This window comes from Bombyx mandarina, chromosome 17 (genome assembly GCF_030267445.1).
Source record: "Bombyx mandarina strain Sakado chromosome 17, ASM3026744v2".
Taxonomy (NCBI): Eukaryota; Metazoa; Arthropoda; class Insecta; order Lepidoptera; family Bombycidae; genus Bombyx; species Bombyx mandarina.
In genome coordinates, this window is record NC_143223.1 from 15,514,402 (window position 1) to 15,541,411 (window position 27,010).

The 27,010-nt window shown below is 40.3% G+C and overlaps 1 protein-coding gene across 2 annotated transcripts in view; it reads right to left on the minus strand.

Moving 5' to 3' along the window:
- Positions 1-5,460: 5,460 nt before the first annotated feature.
- Positions 5,461-27,010, minus strand: part of LOC114248074 (sodium-independent sulfate anion transporter) — a 30,329-nt gene continuing 8,779 nt past the window's right edge. Inside the window, exons 1-14 of one of the 2 annotated variants that reach the window (XM_028181198.2) lie at positions 26,402-26,507; positions 25,914-26,048; positions 19,432-19,502; positions 18,534-18,726; positions 16,984-17,088; positions 14,250-14,368; positions 12,337-12,499; positions 10,610-10,774; positions 9,721-9,882; positions 8,741-8,881; positions 7,997-8,142; positions 7,110-7,271; positions 6,606-6,756; positions 5,461-6,015 (exon numbers count right to left, since the gene is read on the minus strand). In XM_028181198.2, coding sequence (XP_028036999.2) covers positions 5,990-6,015; positions 6,606-6,756; positions 7,110-7,271; positions 7,997-8,142; positions 8,741-8,881; positions 9,721-9,882; positions 10,610-10,774; positions 12,337-12,499; positions 14,250-14,368; positions 16,984-17,088; positions 18,534-18,726; positions 19,432-19,502; positions 25,914-26,048; positions 26,402-26,423 — 1,761 coding nt within the window. In that variant the 5' untranslated portion in view covers positions 26,424-26,507 and the 3' untranslated portion in view covers positions 5,461-5,989. Of the gene's footprint in view, positions 6,016-6,605; positions 6,757-7,109; positions 7,272-7,996; positions 8,143-8,740; positions 8,882-9,720; positions 9,883-10,609; positions 10,775-12,336; positions 12,500-14,249; positions 14,369-16,983; positions 17,089-18,533; positions 18,727-19,431; positions 19,503-25,913; positions 26,049-26,401; positions 26,508-27,010 lie in introns of those variants that run through there. The other variant, XM_028181197.2, reaches the window with a different exon arrangement.

Sequence of the window (27,010 nt, forward strand, 5' to 3'; positions counted from 1 at the left end):
GTTACCCTCGCCCATGGACTTCAGCAATGCCAGGAGCATAGCCAAGCCGCTGCCTAAAGATGGTGCCCAAAATTCTGCGAAACACTGCTCTTGCCAGGGCTAATGTTAGCAAATTCTGTCATGTTAAGCCCGTGAGCTCACCTACCCATCTGGGCTATTAGACTACCTGATAATAGGTGGGAAAAAACGCAGCGGTCCGACGTAAACAATCATATATCATGATAATAACGTGTGTTTGTTTACGGAAAAAGTTAAGTAGCAAAACAAAACACAATTATATCGAAATAATGGTTTAGATGCAGGATAAGTGTCGCCTGGGGAGCCGCCATAACTCAAACGAGCTTAACTTCGTGAATTTTAACTCGGATTTAGTTCGGAGCCTCGTTTGTAGCGACCGAGTACTTGACCGTAGTGAACTCTTGACTAATCGCATCTATTACTGGTGGTAGGACCTCGAGCGCAGCGTTGGGCGTCCCCCTGCCCGTTGGACCGATGACTTGCGGCGATAGAAGAAAGATTGGACGTAGAAGGCGGAAGATCCTTCATAGTGGCGGACTATGGGAGAGGCCTACATCCAGCAGTGGAGAGATACAGGCTGATTATGAGGTGCCACCACCCCGCCTATTTCTGCCGTGAAGGAGTAAAGCGTTCCGAGAAAGAAAAAAAACAGCACAATGTATTCGTGGAGGGAGCGATGGCGGGACATCGTAAAAAGCGTCATATCTGCTACCACCAGGGCTACAGGGATCACGTTCACTCCGTCAAAAGTGAAACGATTAAGTAGAAAAATTTATTCAATTTATTTATTTATTTGAGAGAGAGAGAGAGAGAGAGTATTCTTTGTTATACACCAAAAAACAAATAAACAGTGCGATACATTAAACACAAAAAAGTACAATTGGCGGTCTTATCGCTAAGAGCTAGACAAACTAGACACTAGACAAATTATATACGAACTGAGCTTTTGCATAAGTGAGACAAAGCCTGTCAATGACTTAATCCTTTCCGATATTGAAGAAGATACAGAAGTTTATTGGCCATTTCCATATTTATTTGTGGGAAAATTACTTGATTATAGAATAGAGTATTAAGCGGTAGGCAGCGGCTTGGCTCTGCCCCTGGGATTGCTGAAGTCCATGGGCGACGGTAACCACTCACCATTAGGTGGGCCGTATGCTCGTCTGCCTACAAGGGCAATAAAAAAAAAGAAAAAAAGAAAATCGTGAAAACAAATTGTAAATTAACCAAATAACACGAGATCTTAAAGTAAGCCTTCAATGGGCGTCTAACGTTGGACACGATGCAAACGCGGCCCAAAGAACAAAATCCTATTTACGATTTAAAATAAATGTCGGGGATTGCCGCGATAAAAACTTGGTTCAAATTATTTACAAAAATACCGAAAAATCTCTTATTTATTTATTTAAAAATTGTAGTATTTACAGAAAACGACCTACGACCTGATACGACTAGTTATTTATAGCCTATCTTCGATCAAGAACTCTTAAAATGTTCTCGTAATTTCTGAGTTGAAAAAAACGTAAAAATGACAATTAGTTTTTAGTTGCATCCAATTTTTATTAAGTAAAATACCAACCTGCCTTTTATAAGTCCGTGAACAAAGAAAACAGTTTTAGTAACGTCACGAAATATAAAATACACAAAACAAACGCGATACGATGTTTTAAACATAAACATTTTGGAATCATCGTTGTCTAGAGAACAAAACGTCTGGTGTGGCCGTATCTCTAGCGATCCGACTACCAGTGTTCAAATCCCGCAGGAAAATATAAAATTTTCACTTAAAACAAGCACTTAACACTGGAGTCTGATATAACCTGGCCCCTTACCCCCCGTGGCAGGGTAAACTGTGATTCCTCAGCTTTAAAATAAGGTAGGTTATCACACCTAAACAACTAAACCGATTTTGACAATATTCCGTATGGAAATAGTTTAAGTCCTGAGAAAAAAAGGGTACTTTTCAGTCCGCTGACAAACCTCTCTACTTTTGAAAAACACAATAATCCAAGGTCAAAGAGACTGGTCTCTGCAGCACGGTGGATGCACGTGTCGTCCTCATTGAGATAGCATCGCACACAAGCGTATACACAATGTTAAGACGAAGAATAACACAAAATACAAATATTTTAAATCACTGTTACACTATGTTGTAAGACAACATAGATAGCCATTATTCTGCCTATTTCGGTCACGGCGACATCATGCGTTACAAATCGAAGGATATGACCATCCTTAGTCCAAAGTCTTATGCCCGTATCTTTAGACGTTTCGTAAAATAGTCCTCCACTCTTAACTCATCCGATGATGCTCGAGAATTCCCTCCAAACTTACTCGAGTTTGGTATTTTTAGTCGACCATTACAATATTCCTCAACTGACCTCGAGTGAGGTAATAATGATGAAAATTTGATCAAGCTAGCATCAAACCCATAGAGTTCTGTAGTCTATGGTCATTGTTTAATGTCAAAGTCAAGCTGCCGCTGTCTGTTTGACACTAGATGAACTTGTTTGATGTTTTGGTTGCTGAGTTATTCGTAAATATGTGTGCGTGCGGTAAATCTGAAAGTGTATTATTTATTTTCTAACCTATTATTATTTTAGATTTCGGATCCGGCTTTGTATTTTTATTCGCCGCTTTTGTGTGATTTTGGTTGCATCGTGTTGTTGAAGTGCTTTTCCACAACCACCAGTTTATTATTATTTAAATAAAACTTATAAACGCATTGACTTTATTTATCAGGTAGTAAGCAAAATATGACTCTTATGTAGGTAAATAAAATAAAGAGTTTCAAATGTCTAACCTCGAACTATTTACTTTATTAATAAATATTATCAAACTTAAATTATCAAAATATGCGCGAATCATGCACAGATCCAGGCCATTGCACAACAATATCATATATTTCCATTTGCGGTCCACATACTATTTGGATTTGGACATCGATAGAAAACCAGCCTTGAGGAACGTTCAAGGTACGTCGCGACGTACCTTAACTTGACAGTTCGGTCACTTCACTCCGGTTAGGAAATTTTTCCAAGGACGTTTGAGTGGAGTTTATTTTTACGACTAATCATACCAAAACGCGTGTTGGAGTTTGAGTCGAGTCGAGTTAAGCTCGTGTAAACGACTAAAGATACGGGTGTTACACCCGTATCGGATGAGTTAAGAGTGGAGGACTATTTTACGAAACGTCTAAAGATACGGGCATTAGTCTTAGCCTTGATCTCAAGCGAAGACTCCCGTCGACAATTTTTAATTCTCGTCTCGAACTATACCTAATTTCGTATCGCACGCTTGTAGTAAGAGTATATACTAATTTAACCCACCAGCTAATTGCTATCGTGATTTACAAATGCTACAAACTATGCAATGCAACATGCAACTGAGAGATAATGCACTCTTCTTTGCACCATTTTTGGGACACCAAAATATAGTAATATATTCACTACCTAAGCTGGTATGCTAGTCTTTAGAGGCTATGCCAACGCAACAGCGAGTAGGTGAGCTCACGGGGCTCAAACCTGAGGACGTTGCTGACACTAGCCCTAGCAAGAGCCGTGCTTCGCAGAATCTACCACCGGATCGGAAACGCAACCCACTGAGAAGATTCGGCGAGAAACTCAGTTGACTGTGTCTGTGGGTTAATTTACTCGCCCTTCGTCACATTTGATGGCTTCGACGAGAGCGGTGACCGGTGCTTGAGGTACCTAAAAGCACTGTTAGTGGATCGGGAGGATCCGAAATGACGTGTGGCAGTGAATCAGTTAAAGATGTCACGAACCCGCATCTTACGAATGGGCGAGTGTAAGCAGTTACTAAATCCCATAAACTGAATAGTGGTCAAATGACCCACGCGTGGAAACGAAACAACAGACGGTCTCACAGCCGCAATAGCCAGTACTGTGGTACGGTATGGGCTTGAAATATGCTCTATCACCAATACCAACAATATACTAACAGTACCACCAATGATTCTACTACGTAGATATTTTTACGTTTTTCCTCAATGATTGTCCACGGATTTGATTGTGATAAAAGTTTTAGTGTTTATTGACACTAAAGGAAAGACGGAAGGTTTATGTCACTGTCACATACTCTCAATTCACATGAGCCCTCGCAAGTAGCTTCAATAAATTGATGATTTTAATAAAGTTTGCGTTAGTCAGAAAAGCTTCACTAGTTACTAAAGCAACTTAATAATTTATCTATACTAATATTATAAAGCTGAAGAGTTTGTTTGTTTGAACGCGCTAATCTCAGGAACTACGGGTCCCATTTCAAAAATTCTTTCAGCGTTAGATAGCCCATTTATTGAGAAATGCTATAGGCTATATAACATCACGCTAAGACAAATACAAGCGGAGCACAAATAAAGAACTTCAAAATCGTTTTTTTTTTCCCTTTTGAGAGCATCCGCTGCGCTGCAGAAACGGTTAAAATTTCGCTAAAATAATGTATGACAGAATTGTTCCCCTTTAAAAGATCTAAAAAAAAAGTCCGCGATAGCATAGGCATATATGGTTGGCTCACTATAACGTTTTTTATGCTAACCAAATTTGTTCTAAAATAAAGCATTATTTGTGAACTATTCCAGGTGGACGAAGTCGCGGGCAAAAGCTAGTTAAAATATAAAATCATAAATGCATTCATGTACAAGCATATCGCGTTTCCTTAACTGGCCCGTGCATTTTACGACACAGATATAACCTAACCACCGAGCTTGTAAAATATTGTGTTAGTAACCGATAGTGATGTGTGTTCTGTGAAGCGATCGCGCTTAGAGTTATCTGTATGGAGGCTTTAGGACAACTTGTGGTTATTGTTTTTTATTACCATCACTTTTTACGTTTAATATCAAATGTCCATGGGTACGCTTAGAGCCTGTTCGCATGCTGAAATGTAGCCACGTGACCTCTGACCGGCTTGGGTCACGTGGTCGCTCGCTGGCTGTCATTTTACCTCGTTCATGGTAAGTGACAATTAGAATTCCGGTTAAAGTTGACCAGCTACAAGACGTCATAGAAGCGGTTTCCGGATCTTCCGCGGAGATAGTTCGAGTTTTCCTTTACACTGTAAAAAGCTTAATTTATTGTCTTATTTGTAAACGAATTGTATGTACAGCCATTCTACTAAAGTTTTATTTCCATGTCACAAACAATTCCTAATCTTATTTTAAATTTATGCAAATGTTATCCACCTAACGGAATCCAAGTAAGAGGAAGACTTCGACACAGTAACCACTAAACACCAGTAACCACTTAACACCAGGCGAGCTGTGAGCTCGTCCATCCAAGCAATAAAAATATAATGACATTGGAGATTAAAGAAGGATGCGGATGTGAATGGCAACGCACTAAGATTAAACCATAAAACTAGAATTATTTCTGCCTCTCGCGAATACTTAGACGATTGTGTAATAAAATATAATAAAAGACAAAATAATCATTAACAAAATTTTATTAAATCAATTACATTTCATATACACATACATAAACATATAATAATTGTTCAACACGCTTATCAGGTACATATCTTTTTCATACATTTAAACGATCAAAGACTAGCACTTTATAATTAGAAAAATACTTTTGATTAGCCTCATATTTTAATACTTACAAATATTTTTAATTATAAGTACATCGCAATCTACATCGATAAGAGATCACTTAAAACTGTAAGAGCGGTCAATGTGACGACGTTTTTATCGCCAACGAAGGCAAAAGAAAGAGCCAAGGGATCGAGTGACGGTAAGTGCTATGTACTCCGGCAAATACATTCCAAAAAATTGCTGCCTTTCTAAAAGAACTTTCATCTCATGTCATCTCATTTTGATGTACCACATTATATTCTATCCTATTCTATTACTGAATTTAATTCAATTTATTTATAAAAAGGCAGAGCTTATAGCTCCAATTAATGTAATCATAAAGTTCATTATGGAATATATTAAGTCTTCAGTATTTAAAGCTCATCGCATTGGTATCGGTTCCAGTCCTGAAATAAAAAGAAATTAGCAAAAGTTCAGACACAACTTTCATCATCATCATCATTATAAACAGTGAGATCCTCCTGCCGTGAACATAGAGGCCAAAGTCAGCCAAACTGCCAGATCTCAAGGTACCGATACCCTTTGTCTGTGAGATCTTCAATTTATTATATTATAAATAATTCAATGGAAAAATGGAGGCGATATGAGACGATATGATTTACTGGTGGTAGGACCTCTTGTGAGTCTGCACGGGTAGGTACCACCACCCTGTCTATTTCTGCCGTGAAGTAGTAATGCGTTTCGGTTTGGGCAGTTCGGCTGAGGCAGCCGTTGTAACTATACTGAGACCTTAGAACTTATATCTCAAGGTGGGCGGTGGCATTTACGTTGTAAATATCTATGGGCTCCAGTAACCACTTAACACCAGCTGGCTGTGAGCTCGTCCATTCATCTACGCAATAAAAAAAAATACATACATCGGAATGCGTTTTAATTGTAATCATTATAATCCGAATGTACTTTAGCCACTTACCTGACCACCGTGTCTCCTTACATAACAGTAATAAAGCATCGTGTGATCCCGGGAGACACGTACCTAATATATGCTGGTCAATGCTGGGTCCGGACACGAACCGCCCAGAGAAGCCGGGGTGTATGTCCTCGAGGAGTTGCTTGTGGCTCTCCTTGAAGTTCCACAGCAGAAACCTGTGGTTCTGCTCGAGGTCTAGTATCGTGGAGATCAAATTCTGAAACCCGCAAAATTATAATTTGCGTAATTACTAGTGGTAGAACCGGTTGTGAGTCCGCGCGGGTAGGTACCACCGCCCTGCCTATTTCTGCCGTGAAGCAGTAATGCATTTCGGCTTGAAGGATGGGGCAGCCGTTATAACTATACTGAGACCTTAGAACTTATATCTCAAGGTGGGTGGTGCATTTACGTAGTGGATGTCTATGGGCTCCAGTAACCACTTAACACCAGGTGGGCTGTGAGCTCGTCCACACATCTAAGCAAAAAAAAGAAAGTTGAAAGATTTAAGAAATCCTCCGTAGTCGAACTCGACTCTAAAGTACCAGGGTCGCAGGAGCGCGGGGAGCTCACCTCGGCCACTCCGTAGTCGAGGCGCTGCACGTGTCGCGCGTCCAGCACCGCCACGTGCACGTGCTCGCCCGCGCGCCGCCGCAGCTGACGCGGCACGTGCTCGCAGCACGCGTACGTCAGCGTACCCAGCAACGTCAGGATTATGCAGTCTTGGTTGCCGACCTGTGCAAGCCCATTATATTGATAATAGGGAAATTAAAGCTAAATAATTATAGTGCTTACAGCTTTAATAAATTTTCGCATTTATAGCTTCCATTGAAATAGGAATTGGAGGAAAAGGAGCTTCGAGTGCAAGAACTTTCCACACTCAATTTATAAGCCCTCCACGATTTGAACCACTCCTAAATTGTGAACATATAATGTGATGTATGTATATAAATGTAAAACGTAAATGTGCAAAAATGAATATATTATATAGTAAAATTAATTATGAAAAATGTATAGATATACTGTAGTCCGTTGACTTCCATGACGCTATTGAAAACAAACTCAAATTAGAAATATCGATTTTAATGGACAATTTAAACATAAGACCTTGTAAATAATATTCATCTGCCATTATTATCATTGTCATGATTTAAATAAATATTATAAATAACAAGGGAATTCTAACATAAATGCAGTTTGGCGTCAAGCTAAAGGCCATTCATAGCGCACGTCGTTCTATGTGGTTAATCAATCTATGGTCAGGTTGTTTTAGCCTCAAATGACGTCACGCGTAATAAAAGTGCGATATCGGCCGCGTCATAACAAGAGCTATGCTCAGCCTTCGCACGGGGCAACAACCTTTGATCATAAGTCGATTTTGGCAGCTGGATTTTTTGCGAGGGTCACTTATACACAGCATTGAAGCGTTGTCACCGCTATGCTCGTGAAGTCCACCTCACCTTGAAGAGTTGATGGTGCAGGTCGGGGCGGGCGGCGTGCGCCAGCGTCCTGGCCACGTCCAGCCCCGCCCCGCACAGGATGCCGTACTCCAGCCCCACGCCCGCCCCCACCAGCACCGTCAGCGAGTACACCGCCAGCTCCAGCTCTGCGCAACGCGGAGGGCGGTTGAGCAATAACAAGCCTTTATAGCTACAATCCGTAAATGCCTTACAAGTATTTGAAGCATTTGCAGTACTCTGAGGAATTGTTTGAGATGATCCCATCATCTCGTTTTTACCCTCGCACCACCACGCAGAGTATAGTTCATCCATACTACCTGGAGCCACTGCTTACATCCGCAGTGCGTTTCCAGAAATATTTTCTGCCACCTATGTACCATCCGGCTTTGGAATGAGCTCCCCTCCACGATGTTTCCCAAGCGCTATAACATGTCCTTCTTCAAACGAGGCTTGTGGAGAGTAATTAACGGTAGGCAACGACTTGGCTCTGCCCCTGGCATTGCTGAAGTCCATGGGCGACGGTAACCACTCACCGTCAGGTGGGCCGTATGCTCGTCTGCCTACAAGGACTATAAAAAAAGATTTGTCCATTATTATGAACCATTCAAAAATTCTCACTATATTCAGATTACATTATCACTTGTCCTCAAAAGCCTCATTTCGGACCTCCATTCTACACCTCCCTTCCCCACGCGTTAAAACCTAAAGAAAACTCTGCAAACTTCGTATAAAGTATCAACTCACTGCTATTCCTCCACAATTTCGTCACGAGACCGAATTCCGTGATGGAGGTCATGGCCACGATGATGATCCCTGCTAGGACCGTTTTCGGGATGAAGAAGAACGCGTCCGTTAACAGAGTCACCGCGAGGAGGACGAGACACGCTGGAAGATGAAGGGTTTGGTTACGTTGTGCTTGTTGCTACGGAATGACATCGGCTCGCACGGCGCCGCCCGTCGGCGTGTTTACTGACGTATGACGTCACAATCAGAAGCACAGGCGGACAGGGCGATACTAATATAGATGATTTTTTTTTATTGCTGCTGCCGTGAAGCAGTAATGCGTTTCGGTCTGAAGGGTAGGGCAGCCGTTGTAACTATACTGAGATCTTAGAACTTATATCTCAAGGTGGGTGGCGCATTTACGTTGTAGATGTCTATGGGCTCCAGTAACCACTTAACACCAGGTGGGCTGTGAGCTCGTCCATCCATCTAAGCAATAATAATAAAAAAAGAAATACAAAAAAAATATTGTAATATTGCGTCGATATATTATACAATACTGTCGATCACTTTGAAATCTCGAAGTCTCCCAGGGCGGAGCGGTGCCGGGGGGTCAGCGAGGAGGACGGGTTATCCTAACCCATGATTTTTTTTTATTGCCCATGTAGGCAGACGAGCATACGGCCCACCTGATGGTGAGTGGTTACCGTCGCCCATGGACTTCAGCAATGCCAGGGGCAGAGCCAAGCCGATGCCTACCGATGCATCAGCTCGTTGAGTTTCTCGCCGGATCTTCTCAGCGGGTCGCGATTCCGATCCGGTAGTAGATTCGCGAAGCAACTGCTCTTGAGTTGTTAGGTATCCTTCCGAGGCGCTCAGGCAGCTGTTAGCAAATCCCACCACTTCTGGCTGAGCCTTTGTTCGCCCACCTCTCCTGGTGAAACTAGAAAAGTCTCCGGGCCACCAGTAATACTTCAAGCATAAAAAAGAGGACGGGTTACCTTTGAACAGGGATCCCGCGGGGGTGGTGACGCCGCAGGCATGGTTGATAGCGGTGCGCGTGAAGGAGCCCGTGGTCGGCATGCTCTGCCCGAAGCAAGACAGAATGTTGCAGGCCCCCAGCGCTATCATCTCCTGCGTGCCGTCCACGGGCTTGGACCCAGCTGATGAGGGAAACTGATCTTTATTGGCTTCTCCTGTATCTATCTATGTACATAACAGATTCAGGGACAAATCAAGAATCGATGACAATACAACAATAATGTCAATTCATTGACCTGGTATTCGGACAAAAATCAAAAGGATAAAAAATAACTTTTTTTAATTTTTTTATTGCTTTGATGGGTGGACGAGCTCACAGCCCATCTGGTGTTAAGTAATTACTGGAGCCCATAGACATCTACAACGCAAATGTGTCACCCACCTTGAGACATAAGGTCTAAGGTCTCATGTATAGTTACAACGGCTGCCCCACCCTTCAAACCCAAAATGCATTACTGCTTCACGGTAGAAATAGGCGGCGTGGTGGTACCCACCCGCGCGGGCTTAAAAGTGGTCCTACCACCAGTAAAAACTATTCTAATTTATATTTATATTTAATTTATATACTAACTATTTTAATTGGTTGTTCTGTTTGCTATTTAATAGGTTTTTTTTTTAAATAACCTAATTTTTATTATTACAATTAATTAACTGACTAACTATAACTATTTCATAAGATATTGACTTCATTAGGCCACTTCAAATGATAATCAATTTTGATTAAAACTTCACAACAAACTCAAGCAATAAACAAAATTTGTTTTTGCAGAGAAAACAAGAGACATACTCTAAAAATACCCTACAAAATGTCAGCATAAGAATTAAAAAGAGCACCCGAAATACACTTACCAAATGCTTTGGCAATGGCGACGCTCTCCAATATAGTGACCAAGGGCATCACCAGGCCCTCCGCTCCGAACACAGCTAGCATGTCCGTGAAGTTCAGAGTTCGGTTCCCGACCACGGTACTGAAGGGGGGAGGACCGAAATGGGGCAGACCTCCATTTATTTTACCTGGTTGAAGACAATACGACATTGCACAATATATGGACACATGTGCGATTGGGAAGAGTGATATAAAAAAAGATAGATTTTTTATTATATTTTATAAGCTTAATTGAATCATATTTGAAAGTAAATTGTACATTTTACAAAAATGAAATAAATATTAAGATAATTAATACCTTAGAAAGAAAGAGAGAGAGAAATTGGCACAGAGAGGGAATAACGCTTTTTCATTAAAGTACCAGGAGAGCATAAACGGGAAGAGCTTCTCGAAATTCATCTGGTTTTTTTAGATAAGATTATGATGGGCTTCCCGAAGTGGTCACCGAAGCTCATGGACCGATTGCTTTATGAGAACAAGAAAAAGAACTATATAATATTATTATATCTTCCCAGAGCTTCATATCGTACCAGGGCAACATAAGCAACAAGGAATCCTCTAAAACAAATTTAGTATTTTGGTAGTAATTGTTTTATTTATCTATTACGATAAAATTACTCTGCCCAAATTTAATTGTTCTGTCCGAACTGAAGTTTCAGGTTTGGTGACGAAATGTTTGTGATGATGTCCATGGACCAATAACCGTTTTTGTTTTCATTGGAAAAATAAGTACTAGGAAAGGATGAAGAGTTAAGAGGTGTACATCTTAAGATTTACCTTAAGATTATTACGGGAACCACTATTTCCACTGGATACGAACTAACCAATGTTCTATACAATTTTCACTATAATCTTAATGAAAACAAAACATATTTCAACCTCATGTCCCAAGATGGTGTCTGTCACCAGTCTGCTTAAGTCAAGTAAAGCAAGAAGATGTGGTAACTGAAACAGCTGATAGTTACAGAGAAAGTGGAAGGTAATCAAGTAAGGCAAGAAGATGTGGTATACTAAAACAGCTGATAGTGACAGAGAAAGAGGAAGGCAATAGGCCAAGGGGTCGGAACCCAATGTGTTGGACGGATCAGGTATCGCGTCCAGTCCATACTGTTGAGCGTCATGGGTGATCCTCAGCAGTGATACAATTGAACAATTCATAAATGTTTTTTTTCTATGGGATTTTATGACCTGGTAACTAAGACCTTTAAGTCATGTCTTGTTTTAATTTATATTCTTATTTTTATGAAAAATTATAATATGGAATGAAATGAAATGAAGGTGATTAATTTGAGAAATTAATCAACTGGGATGAAATTAAATGAAATGAGATGATATGGGATGAAATATAATCTCAGTAAAATGGTGGTCGTTTACTGAGATTTTTTCAGTGGACTTTTTGGAGGAACCCGATAAGTTACATCCAGTGGCTTTGTTTGTTTCATTTTCCCACATTTGTGCACTTTCACGGATATTAAACAGTTAATAAACCACCGTTATTACACATTTAAAAGAAACACTAAACAGACAAAATAAAACAAATCACACAACTTCACTCCTCGCGTTCCCGCCAAAAAGTTAATTCATAAATGTCAAGATGGCGGCAGGCGCGGTGTGATGTCTGCGAGTTTTATTTAACACCAGATCGTCACGTTGCGCTGTAAGGTTTGAGACCAGTCGACGATATACGGACCTGTCAATGCGAAGGGCGTCCAGCCCTGCACGTACAGGATGTAGGCGAGGATGGAACCGACAAACACGACCAGAGCGTTCCTAGCCCTCAGCACGTACACCCAGAGCTTGGCGAACCGGACCCGGCACGAAGACGAGGCCGGATCCACCGGAATCGTCGCGTGCTAACAAATATTAATAAATATATATATTTATATACTAACATTAGGTAAAACTGCAAGACAAACAACTCAGGTCACAATCTTGTAGGTTTAACGACGAAAGGACGATCTTCCACCGAACGCGTGATATTGCTCGGTAGACCGACGGTCCGTATGTTGTGGTTCGGAACTTGTATATATGCGAGCTTATCTTGAAAGTGTCGTAAGTGAGGTTCAGGCATCGGTCAATTATCTTGCGTTGGATGATGGCTACCGCCACAATCTAGTTATGCACTTACAATATTTGTGTTCGAAATCTTTAACAGAACCACTATTATTTTATTTTTGAAGTGAAACTTCTTTAGGCGCGTTTAGAGTTTACTGATGGTAGGACCTCTTGTGAGTCCGCGCGGGTAGGTACCACTGCCCTGCCTATTTCTGCCGTGAAGCAGTAATGCGTTTCGGTTTGAAAGGTGGGGCAGCCGTTGTAACTATACTTGAGACCTTAGAACTATCTCAAGGTGGGTGGCGCATTTACGTCGTAGATGTCTATGGGCTCAAGTAACCACTTAACACCAGGTGGCCTGTGAGCTCGTCCACCCATCTAAGCAATAAAAAATAAATAAAAAAGAGTAAATTTTAACTCGCGACAGATTCGTTACGGTTAGAGAGAAAAGATACAATTTAAGAAGAGCGAGAGTGAGAAAATAGACAGAGCGTCTCGCGAACCATTCGACCGTGCAAGACCAAGTATCGACCGTGGAGAGAGGGAAAGGGCAAAGCGAGCAAGGTCGTTTCTCTTGTACACGGCTTTCCCTATTACAAGAGAAATTTGATTTAAGGATGAAAAATGAAGAAAACCACAATACTACACACCGCAAAAGAAGTTTCACTTCTTTCACGTGCACCAAGTTGCCCGAGCATCATTTTTATTGTTATTTAATTGTAATTCTCAAGCTTAAAAAAAAATCGAAATAATTTAGATACAGATTTTAGGCTAAAGTAATAATTGTATTGCCATCAATCCTTGATGCGTGTACAAATTTTCAAGTAAAATTTAGTTAAACGGACATCTTGAAGTCAGCAAAAATTACGTAAACAGATGACCGAGCTAATAATAAGAACGTAACGAAAATAAGCCTGATATGTTCAATGTTGAAGGATACAATTTTCTCCGGTCTTTTTTTTGAGGTTAAGGTGCTAATAGCACAGAGGTCCAGCGTCACCAGGGGGCTGAACGGGCGACGGTAGAATCTGTTAACAGCTACCCGAGCACCTCCGAGGGAAACCAGCCAACTCGAGAGCAGCTGTTTCGCGAATGAATCAACTACCGCATCAGCCGTGTCACTGATACCAGAATCATACGAAACAAACAACTAATGGTGGTAGATCATTTTTGTTTTTTTTACTGGTAGCACGTCTTGCGAGTCCGCACGGGCAGGTACCACCACCCTGCCTATATCTGCCGTGAAGCAGTAATCCGTTTGAGTTTAAAGGGTGGGCAGCAGTTATACTGTAAAAACTGAGACCTTAAAACTATATCTCAAGGTAAATGGCGGCATTTTTATTGTAGATGTCTATGGGCTCCCGTAACCATTTCACACCAGGCGGGTCGTGAGATCATCCTGCCTACATAACCAATAAATAAAAAATAATATACACCGAAATCCAAACATCATTCCAAATTTACCACGAAGTACATCGATTCTCACTTCAGCATTAAACCAGCAATGTCAATGTCAAAGTCGCAGAGGCTAGTTCAAAGTCAACTCACCTTCAACAGCATTAATGATATTATCGTGACCACCCCCAGCAAAGAGTCATTTAGCTGTATCGTTGTGATGTTTCTGAAGAAGTTAATGATGGCCTTCACGAACGTATTGCCCGAGGAGCCTGCAAACGTTTACAAAACCACAAATTTCTACATGACGTCATTCAGGATTGAATTGTACAAATGGTATTATAAAGTCGTCGTGGCCTAAAGGATAAGACAATAAGGAGCGATGCGAGTGTGCCGGTGTTCGAATCCCGCAGGCGCGTACAAATTTTTCTAATGAGAAACGTACTTGACAAAAAATCTACCAAAAACAAAGATTTTTTAATTGCTTCCAAATGTACTGAGCGTCTTATTATTTAGGCCACAACAACTTCAAGACGATGAAAGAATAAAACCCAGTAACAAAAATAAAACAAGCAAAAACTATAATTTGCATAATTACTGGTGGTAGGTTTAGGCAGCGGCTTGGCTCTGCCCCTGGCATTACTGACGTCCATGAGCGACGGTAACCACTCACCATCAGGTGGGCCGTATGCTCGTCTGCCTATACGTCAATAAAAAAAAAAGAACGTCTTGTGGATCTGCACGGGTAGGTGTCGCCACGCCAACCTATCTATTCCTACCGCGAAGCGGTAATGCAGGGCGGGGCTGTTTACTGTTATACTATACAACAGGCACTTAGACCTAACGTCTCAAAGTGTGTGGCAGCTTCCACGTTACGATTTCCATGAGCTCCCGTAACCACTCAACACCAGTTTCACTCCTGGTTTGAGCCCCATGAGCTCACCTACACGCTAGGGTAAAGCTGAACTAGCCTCTCAAGGCTATTAGCATAGGTAGGACAAAAAAAACAACACAAGATGCTCCGTAGGATTTTTCAAACATCTACACAATAAATAAGGCCGTCAGCGCAAAAACTTTTTTTTCATAATCAACCGTTCTATGTACCTAGTCAGGTCATAAATTCTGTCACATGTTTAATGTAAAATAATTGAAACAAGTTTATTCATTATGTAACCATTCATATACCAAAATGAACTTAACAAACATAGATTCTTATGACACTAAAGTTTATTCAAAATGACCTCCGTGATTTTGAATACAGGCCTTCAATCTGCGCGGCCAGTCGTCTATCGCAGCACGAACGAGGTCCATGTCAATATCGGCGGCTGCCTTAATCAAGGATCTTGAGTGACTCCAAATTGGGATGAGGCTTTGAGCACGCCTTTTCCTCCAAGTGTTGCCATATCTTGTAATCTAACGGATTCAAATCTGGACTGGAGGAGGGCCAGTCTTCGTGCCGGATGAAGTCGATTTCACGCGCCGCCAGCCAGTCTTGTGTGCTCTTCGCTCTATGAGCTGGCGCCGAATCTTGTTGGAATACCCAGTGCCTGTTATTGAACATGGTATGAGAAACAGGTTCCACAAGGTTCGTCAGGACTGTATTTTGATACACAACTGCATTCGTTTTTACACCTTTCTCACAAAAATGTACCTCTGTTAAGCCCCAATAAGAAACTCCCAACCATACCATGAGCGAGGATGGAAAATGACCTCGTTGGACACGCGGAATACGGTTGCTCACTTCTTCACTACTGTGTGCGTAAACCTTATCATTTTGTTTGTTGTAGCTCTCTTCTACGGTAAAAATTTTTTCATCCGAAAAAAGAATTTCCCGATATTTTTTTCCCGCGTACCGCTTCAACAAAGCGCGGCATCTCTTCAGTCTCAGGTCCATTAGACGAGCATTCAAACGATGTCCTGTTTTTCTTCGATACACCCGAAGCCCTAAGTCTTCATTTAACACCATTTTCACCGTGGTTCTGCTTAACCCCATCTGAAGGGCCTACAGTTTCTGCTTACGTTTGGCATTTCTTTGAATTCGCGCCTTCACAGCTTTTATCACTGCTGGAGTTCTAACAGACCGAGGGCGACTACTTCTTGACCTGTCATCTACACTAGAGTCTTCATTGTATCGTTTGATGGTACGATAAACGAATTTTTTGGTTATATTCAAATTTTTCAGTATGTTAAAAATTTGAATTGGCGCGTAACCGCAACGATGCAACGCAATAACTGCAACACGGTCTTCTTTAAGCGTCCACTCCATATTTAAAAATGAGTAAAATTTTAAAAGTATACATTTTTATTTTCATGAACAATTCGAAATTCGAATTCAATAAACTTTTTTGTGGCCAGCATTCTAAAAGAAAAGTTTTTACTGTGTGACAATACTTATGACCTGACTAGTTATATTGCAATTTATTAAAAATATAATAAATTTTGATGCAAAACCGGCCTATCCATAGTTTCACCCATAGATAACAGATGGCTTTGTAAACATTATTTCTGCGCGTATTGCTTTTTTGTGGCCTACTCAAATTCAAATTCATGAAAACTTAAACCTCCATTACTCCATAATAACTATGGTAAGCTTCGGCCACTTTTGCGCTGAAGGCCTTAAATAAATTTTACATAGTGAGACTGTTAGGGATCATTCAGTCTACTTCTTTACCGCCACCGCTACACCGATGCGCTCCTACCCAATACCTACAAGCTCCAAGAAGGAATCCCTGCATCTGTCTTTTCCATACACTCTGATACACCTGTCTTTACAAGGCAAGAAAAAGTCCGCGGTACAATGCAGCAGATCAGTTTAAGTCCCTCGCAATGCCACCATTAGCACTCGCCATGAGACGAGCCGTGATCTCATATAAGCGGCAGATCTTACCAGAAACTCCAAACAGGGATCTCAGCTGGGATGCTCCGATTTGTAGAGCCGCGGCCGTTGTGAAGCCCGCTATCACAGGTTTTGATATGAAATCTAATATGAATCCTGTACAAACGTATACACACATCAGAAGCGCTCGTGACTTATTACAATTAGAAGACGTTGGGATTCAAAATCCTTTTGGAAAATACCAATTTTTCCTATAAAGAATGCACGTAACACCCTTTCAACAACAACGTCTATGCCGGAGAATAAACAAAATCAAGTAATCTATACATTTTTTTTTTAAATAGGCTAAGACCAAACAGTTATTACTTACTGGTATGGTATAACTTACTGGTGGTAGGACCTCTTGTGAGTCCGCACGGGTAGGTACCACCGCCCCGCCTATTTCTGCCGTGAAGCAGTAATGCGTTTCGGTTTGAAGGGTGGGGCAGCCGTTGTGACTATACTGAGACCTTAGAACTATATCTCAAGGTGTGTGGCGCATTTACGTTGTAGATGTATATGGGCTCCAGTAACCACTTAACACCAGGTGGGCTGTGAGCTCGTCCACACATCTAAGCAATAAAAAAAAAAAAAAAAAAAAAAAAAAAAGTTATATACCAATTTCTCTTTTGTTTATGAACTGAATTTTCGGTATTAATTGTCGAAAGTTTAATGTTATTAATTTGTTTGAAAATAATCAGTTTTTAAATCTTCACAAACAAAACACAATAATTAAGTTAATTAAATAACATTAAATTAATGTAAATGTTGAGGTTTCAGTAATTTTGATCGAATTTCACTCATTAGGCAAATACTAACACTAACTACTAAATTCTAACTACTAAATTCAAACACGCTCTCTCTCTCTCTCTATCTCTCTTTTTCTTCTTCAAACTGTATCCACCCAATGTTGAATGTCTCTTTAAATGCACTCCATTTTTAGGTCTCTTCCCTTTCGCATCCAGCCCTTACCACCTATTTTTCCCATTTAGCATACCATCAAACACGCATTTTTTTTTAATTCCGTAATTACTGAATTCAACGTTCAGCTTATTTCTGCCACTGAGCATTCACGCGTTATTCGAGGATTGGAAGAGCATTTATTACAATAACATTGAGACTCTGAGTGGAGTGGATTTGGGGAGTGCTCTGAGGAATTGTTCGAGATGATACCAACGTCTCGTTTTTACCAACGCACCGCCCGCCACCGGAGTAGAGTTCACCCATACTACCTGGAGCCAATACGTTCATCCACAGTGCGTTTCCAGAGATCTTTTTTGCCACGTACCATCCGGCTTTGGAATGAGCTCCCGTCCACAGTGTTTCCCGAGCGGTATGACATGTCCTTCTTCAAACGAGGCTTGTGGAGAGTATTAAACGGTAGACAGCGGCTTGGCTCTGACCCTGGCATTGCTGACGTCCATAAGCGACGGTAACCACTCACCATCAGGTGGGCCGTATGCTAGTCTGCCTATACAGAAATATAAAAAAAGCTCCCATATGTTCCCATGAGGGGGCGCATACTCCAATCTTTCTTTTCACCTAAGACGAAAAACACTCACCCAGTTGTAAAATTCCAAACAGTAGGACTATACACCCGGACAAGAACGAGGCCAAATATGCGAAATCGTCGGAGTACGCTACGTACTTAGCCACGAGAGCCGATAATATGGCGGTCGGGCCCAGGGTAATGTCCTTGCAGCTTCCAAATAAGCTGTAGACTATGCCCGGGAATATACTGGAATACAAACCGATCTGTAACAAAGATGAACTACTTTTAGTTAAACAGCGTCCTGTCTGTAATTAGTGTTTATCTATGGTCATTGGATTTTAGTACATGCTAAAACGGAATCAGTTCAATGCAGTGATGAAATCGATTATAAGTTCTAAAGGTATATTTTTCTGGAACATTCTATCAAATATGTTCATGACCTTATACCAAATTTCAATTAGATATATGTATTCAAGTTGGCTACCTATCACGTATATACAGTACTAAACCTAAAATATATACAGAATTATAATAACCAATAAAAACTTGTTAACAATGTGGTGTATATTGGATATGACAAGCCAACTTAATACTTACATACCCGATCCTATGGACCGAATGGTAAACAGTCGACGTCGCCCTAAGCACGTCATTACGGATCCTCCCGATCCATTACAGGTGCTTTTATGTACCACAAGCACCGGTCACCGTCTTCGCCGAACCCGTCGCTTGCGACGAAGAGTTCGACGAGTAAATTAATCCATAGACACAGCCCACTGAGTTTCCCGCCGGATCTTCTCAGTGGGTCGCGTTTCCGATCCGGTGGTAGATTCTGCGACGCACTGCTCTTGCCAGGGCCAGTGTTAGCAACACTTCCAGTTTGGGCCCCGAGAGCTCACCTGCACGCTAGGGTGAAGCTGAAATAGCCTCTCAAGGCTATCAGCATAGGTAGGAAAAAAAGTACTTACTTGCGGGGGTAGGCCAGCGATCATTGCGTAGGCAATGCCTTGAGGTATTGACGTGAGACCGACCGTTATACCTGAAATTTTGACATAAAACATGAAATGTGCGAAATTGGGGAGGAGTGGGCGGACATGCGAGCTTCAGGTTCTTGCCGGATGCCGTGAACACTTTTTTCTCTATTTATTTGCTTGTGGGAGACTTAAAAGACGAAGGAAAAGATCTTCCACCGAGCGCGTGATATTGCTCGGTAGACAGACGGTCCAAGTATTGTTGTTCGAAACTTGTATATAAGTATATACGAGCTATCTTGAAAATGTTGTAAGCCAGATTCCGGCATCAGTCAAATATCTTGCGTTGTATGATGGCTATCCGCGACAGACTATTTTAATTTCTCACCGAGGGGTAGGTCTCACGGGTTAAATCTGAGAGTATTTTCTAAACCTAGCCCTAGCAAGAGCTCTAGAATCTACCACCGGATCGAAATCGCAACCCGAGAAACCGATAAATGGTCACGTTATCCATGAGCTCTTTCACTCATTTACGCAAATAAACGAAAATATATCTGTAAATAAACGTAATGAAATAAAACAAAACACGCTATCCACGTACAGCATGCGTGTCAATGTTTAGGTAACATCTGTTTTCACTTGCAGCCGCACAATAACATGATCGGTGTATTTTAATTTACAGAAGTGGGAGTCGTTCTTTAATAATAATAATAATAATAAAGCCTGTTTATTTCTAATCCATAATGATAATATATTACATGCGATTTAATATCTAAATATACTAGGGTAGAATTTCTTTAATTTTCTTTTATTCGCTAACGTTGCTTTCTCCTGTACCAATGATCGGAACCCCTTCTCGGGTAAAGGCCTCCTCCAGCTTCTTCCAAATCCCTTTTTCCATGGCTTTCCTTATCCAACCGCTTCCTGCTATCGCTTTTATATCGTCTATCCATCTTTTTCTAGGGCGCCCTCTTCTTCTTTTTCCTTTTGGTCCTTTCCACATAGTTGTCTGTAATGTCCATCTTTTGTCTGTGCGTCTTGCTATATGTCCTGCCCACTGCCATTTCTGTTTTAAAGCATATTGTAAGGCATCTATAACTTTAGTTTTTTGTCTAATTTTTTCGCTTTTTACTTTTTGTATTTTTCTTATTTTTAGTACGCTTCTTTCCATTGCTTTTTGACATGTTATTAGTTTATTTTTTGTTTTGGTGCTGAATGTCCACGTTTGGCATCCGTATGTAAGAGTAGGTAGGACACAGGTATCCAACACAATTTTCTTTAGGTAAAGGGGGAATTCCCCTTTCAAGATTTCCTTCAGGGACCAAAACTTTTTCCAACTCATGTTGATGCGCCGCTCCACCTCTAGTTCTTCATTTTTGTCATCGAATGATAGTTGTTTTCCCAGGTATATGTAATTGCTCACATATTCAAGCGGCTTTCCTTTCAAGTATATGGCGTTAATGTAATCATTAGTAACTATTTTTGTTTTATTTTCGTTCATTTTGAGGCCCACCTTTTCGCTTTCTTCATTTAAACTTGTTATCATTCTTTCTAATCCTTTGCTTGTTTCAGAAAATAAGACAATATCGTCTGCGAATTTGAGGTGTGTAAGCCGATCTTTGTTAATTCTAATCCCTTCCGCCTGCCAGTTAAGATTATCAAAAACGTGTTGTAGTACCATTATGAACAGCTTAGGTGAGAGAGGGTCTCCTTGTCTTACGCCTCTACCGATCGGTATATCAGGACCTCGCGTCTCCAGTTTGACTTGGCTTACGCTACCTTCATAAATGTCTTTCAGTACTCTTACATAGTTTTCGTTTATGTAGCATTTATTCAGCGCTTCCCAAATAGCATCATGAGAGATCGTATCAAACGCTTTGGCGTAGTCAATGAAAGCAATGTAAAGTGGCTTGTTGAATTCCTTGTATTTCTCCATTACTTGTTGTAAAACTTGTATATGATCCGTTGTAGAAAATCCAGAACGAAACCCTGCTTGTTCTACTGGCTGATAGTTATCTATCTGCGGGCTCAGCCGGCTTTGTAGTATTGACGTGAACAGTTTGTATACACTTGAAAGAAGACTAATCGGGCGGTAGTTAGATATGTCTTGAGGGTCTCCTTTCTTGTATATAAGGATTATATCAGATCTTTTCCATTGGATCGGTACTTGGCCTATGTTCAGAACCTTGTTGAATAAATACATAAGTGGCCGACTTAGTAGGATAGCGCCAGCTTTCAGTGCTTCATTTTGTATGCCGTCAGGACCAGGGCTTTTATGTGGTCTAAGTTTGCTGATATGTTTTATGACTTCCTTCTCATCTACTGGTGGCAATTCATTCGTGTTTTGAGAGTTTGCTATTGCTGCTTCGACTGTAGTAATACAAGAAATCGATTCGGAATATAATTCTCTGTAGAAGTTTGTGGCGCAGTTCATGATATCCTTTCTGGTTTTCGTTTCTTCTGATTTAGATTTTAAGTTCTGAATCCAATTTTTGTGTGTGCTCAATTTCTTATAGGCTTTTTTCGTACTTCTGTATTCGTTTAGGTTATTTTCAATGATTTTATGTCTATATTCTTTGTAGTCTTTATCTATTGCCTTACTTGTAGTTTTAAATAGTGTGCTTAGTTCTTCCTTCATTTCTTTCGTTTTTTGTTTTATTTTTAGCAGTTCCGTTCGTCTTGTGAGAAAAGTTTTTGTAGACTCGCTAAGTATTTTATTAATCATTTTTTGTTCTTTATTTTTTGATCTGCAAGCAAGGCTAGTGTTGATGATGTTAGCTAGTTTGTTGTAAAAAGGTTGAATATCTTCTTCTTGGTATGTTTCCAGTTGACGTATATTGATCTCAAGGTTTTTTAAGTATGAAGATGTATCCTCATTTGTCCTTAGTAGCTTAGGTTGTGCATTAAATGATGTTCTACTCTTCTTACCTTGTTCTAGCGTGTACGTAGCTCTAACTAAACGATGGTCAGATCTGAATCCAAAGCCATGTAGTACTTCTATGTTTCTAATCCTTTTGGGGTGGTTTGACAGTATAAAGTCAATTTCATTTTTTATTTTACCACAAGGGGAGAGCCAAGTCCATTTGCGGTTTTTTCGAGCCTTAAAAAAGGAGTTCATAATTGACAGCTTATGTTCCAGTGCGTATTGAATTAGTTTTTCTCCTCTTTCATTTCTATTTCCGTAACCGAATTTTCCCATAACAAAGTTTTCACTGTCTTCAGTTTTCAGTTGGCCAACTTTTGCATTAAAATCACCGATTAAGAATACGCTTTCTCCTGTGTGACTATGCGCTATCTGTAGAGTTGTGTAGAACGAGTTGATCTCCTCATCTGTAGCTTTTTCAGTGGGTGCATATACTTGTATTATTGAAAGCAGTTGGTTGTTGCATTTTATTTTCAATAGAGCGACTCGTTCTGAGAACGCTGAAAAACTGACAATGTTATTCTTGTGTTTTTTGTTTATTAAAAATCCAACTCCATATTGGCCGAGTGTTTCACCTTTGTAACAAAATATATAATTTTCATGTTCTTCAATTGCATACCCCATTCTTCTAACTTCTGCTAAGCCAAGTATATCGATTTTTATTTGTTGCAACATATACGTTAGTTCTATAAAGCTTTTTGTGGTAGCTAGTGATCTTACATTTAATGTTCCAATTTTGAGGGTTGGTTGTAGTGGTTTTGCTATGCCAGTTGTTTTGGTTGCATTAGTTGTATTATTAATGTTAATTTTTGCTGGAGGGTTGTGGTCTTTTTCCCCCACGGGGACCAGCCGGCTTGGGGGAGGGTTGTTTGCTATTATTGATTTGTAAAGTTGTTTACAGATTGTTTTTTGATTCCGTTCCCCGATATCCAATTGCTATGATTTTTTGTCTCTTGAACAGGTTGTAGAGGTAAGAGAGTTGGACCTAGCTCTCATCATGTCATACACGTTCACTATCTCCTTCGATGAAGATGAAATTTGTTGTTTTTTTGGCTGAGAGTATTGCGGAGAAGTAGATACCTCCCTTTTTCTTTTCTCATAATATGTGTTTGATTTTTCCTTTACTATGAGTTGATCGTATTTTAGGTAAGCGATTTTGCCTTTATTCCTTTCTTCTGTTAATTGTGGTATTAGTGCTTTCCTCTTTTCTAAAATATCTTTAGAGTAGTCTTCTGTGAATGTTATTTCCTTCGACTTCTTCTTATTCCTTAATATCTCGTTTTTTTTCAATCCACTAACAAAGGATAAGAGTGTCGGCCTAGGTTTGTTACCTTTGATTTCTTTCCCTATACGATAAATCTTGTTTATTTCACAATCTTGAATATTTATATTTAATGTTTTCAAAAATACTTCCTTAGTATTTTTAAGCAGTTGCTCTGTAGTCTTTTCTCCCTCTTTCAGCCCGTGGACTATTATATTGTTGTTTTTTTTGTCTCTCTCTAAAGTTTCTATCTTTTTTTCCAAAAGCTCAACTTTAATTCTTAATTTTTTGTTTTCTTCTATCACAGGTTCTAATTTTTCACCAATTTTTTCCATAATAGTACTTGTTATAGAATCTGATTGGTTCTTCATTTCAGTTTTAATTTTTTCGAAGAATAGTTCAAATTGTTCATCCATATTTGCGTGGAATGGAACGTATTATTTAAGGTTATTTTAGTTTATAGCCTTGGCAGCACTGAACTGACGTTGATAGTTGCGTACGAGGTGACTTTGACAGGCTCTCAGTAATTTTACGTTAGTGTGTGTGCTTTCTGGTTATAACAATATTCTAACCTCCAAATACTGTTGGTTTGTTTTCGTCCGTGTTTTTGTCAAATCCAATAGTTGTGTGGCGGTGACTAATTTCAACACTTCGCGGCACCTTCGTACTCACATTTAATAGTAATCTTTAACGAACCTTGCCTTGTATCTATTTATTTGTGCGATTATTTTCGGAGCGACAATACTATGACATGTATGATACGAGTACCGGAACCGGAAAAAACGTCGTTCTTTAACGCGTGTTAAAAAACCGTACCTCCAGATGATGTACCTATTGATGCCTGTACAACAAAATCCCACAAGATGTTCAGAACCTACATATACATAGGTTTAAGAAAACTATTAAAGAACATATGTGCTTTATTGCTTACTATAAAGTCAATGATTATCCAGAAGATTGCACAAAGTGGAAATGAATTGCTCGCTCCGGGCGTTTCAATATTGCAATAATTGTGACGTTATAATACTCATTGTAAAAATGAATATTTAAAAAAAATCTAATATTAAAAAAAAACTAATATTTAAAAAAAAAGGCATGCCCGCTGAGTTTCTTGCCAATTCTTCTCAGGACGGAGGCTAGTTTTTGTGAATTGGAGGTAGTTCTCTTTGACGTTCAACAAGTATGTACTTCCATTTATGTTGAATTTTTTTTTGATTTGATTTGATTGATGTTATTTAATCGTATCTATCGGTTAGCAGTTCCGCGAATAGTAGAATATATTAACAACAAACTAGCAACACAGAATATAATTAAAACAATCTGAGACAGTGTTTCAGCAACAGTACAACAACAGATACGCGTGCGACGACCTAAACTTCCCTAGTCCTTTACCGAAGGTGTAGTAAGATGCGACGAAGGGTTTTATTATCCCAAACTATTCAATGGTAGCCTAGAGGGCTATTCCAACAACGCCCGGACGGGTAGGTGAGCTCACGGGCTCAACCTGAGAAAATTTGCCAACACTAATCCTAGCAAGAGCTCTAGAATCTACCATCGGATCGAAATCGCGAGGCATAGAAAAGATCCGGCGAGTATCTTAGTGGACTGTATCTATGGGTTGAACTCTTCGTTTTTTTTTATTGCTTAGATGGGTGGACGAGCTCACAGCCCAACTGGTGTTAAGGGGTTACTGGAGCCCATAGACATCTACAACGTAAATGCGCCACCCACCTTGAGATATAAGTTCTAAGGTCTCAGTATAGTTACAACGGCTGCCCCAAACCGAAACGCATTACTGCTTCAAAAAAAAAGGGTAGAGGTACCTACCCGTGTGGACTCACAAGAGGTTCTACCACCAGTAAAAATCCTTCGTCTTCGTCCTGATCGACGAGTTCGACGAAGACAAAGGGACTCACCGGAGAATGACAATAGCGTTTCGTTCATGGTACTAACTAGCATACTGCGATAGTTTCCTAATCACGCAGTGCGATACATAATTCTGGCCAGACTTGGATCTCAGGATGGGTTCATCCTCATCAGCCTGCGGCAGTCCACTGCTGGACATAGGCCTCCCCCAAAGCTCGCCACTGAACCCGATCTTCGGTTCTACGCATCCAGTTACTGCCAGCTGCCTTGCGCAAGATGGGTTACTATATTCTAATTATGTTCATATAGGCTAAATAGCAATTTTTTTTTAAATGGCTCCTCTATAACGCCCGAACAGCCAATGTCCACGCCAAAAGGCTCTGAGTAATGTGCGGAGAGAAAAGCTAAAAAAATATCATATGGCCTCACCGGCAATGAAATCCCTAAACAGAGATTCCAATGTATAACGTGGAAGCCATATCGTGATTGGAAGTCTTCTCTTCCACGAGCCCAGGCCGCAAAACTTTGCCGCTGTTTTCCTTAACCGGCCCCTTGAGGGTTCCCCTGAAAAAAAGAAATATGGCATTAGAGTACATGAATCATTATTAATTAATACATGGATTGCGGATGCACACGAAGGTTTTCAAGCCGCGTTTGAGGATCTTGTTCATTACAAGTCCGGATTATACACGATGAGTGGTTTAAAGGTGAAATTGAGATGATGGGATCAAACAATTCCTCAGAGCACTTGTTATAAAAACTACACTGTATAGCTATAGAAGAAATGTAGCCAAATGGAGTTTCCAAATAATTAAAGAAAATATTTTCTTTTTTCTTGTACTGTTTAGGCGAAACTTGTTCGATTAAGTAAATAGGGTTTCTTTATTTTAATTTTTTTTTAAATATTTATCATTTACCTAATTCACCATTCATCTTCATATTATATGCAAGTGAACACTTCGGGTCTGAGATGATTTTTTTTTAACTAACACGTACTATTTGTATGATACCGCATAAGAGAATGAGCGTTGTAACGAGAAAGTTAAAGATTGTAAACAGTGAAGGCGAATATAGACGATTACATAAGGTATTTAAGTAAGGCCGGTGCTATAGTGACAGCGATGTAGCTTTGCGTTCGTGGCCCAGATATGCGCCTGTAGTACTTAACGCAGTTTCAAAATTGAGTCTGTGGCGGTAGCAATCACAGAACACAAGATATTTGATAGATGCTTGAATCTCGCTTACGACATTTTTCAGATAAGCTTGCATATACAAGTTCCGAACAACATCACAGGGACCGTCAGTCTACCGAGCAATATTCCACCCGCTCGGTGGAAGATCTTCCCTTTGTCGTATATACCCCTACAAGTCCATACCACTCTTTCGTCAAGTCTCCTCAGTCATGATGTACACGTTGGCAGGCTGTTGACTACATTATCAACACTATGATAGTTGAGCGAAACCATATATTACACGAAGAAAACATGACTGGAGTGTGTGAATGACGATATGAGAGAGAGGAGTGA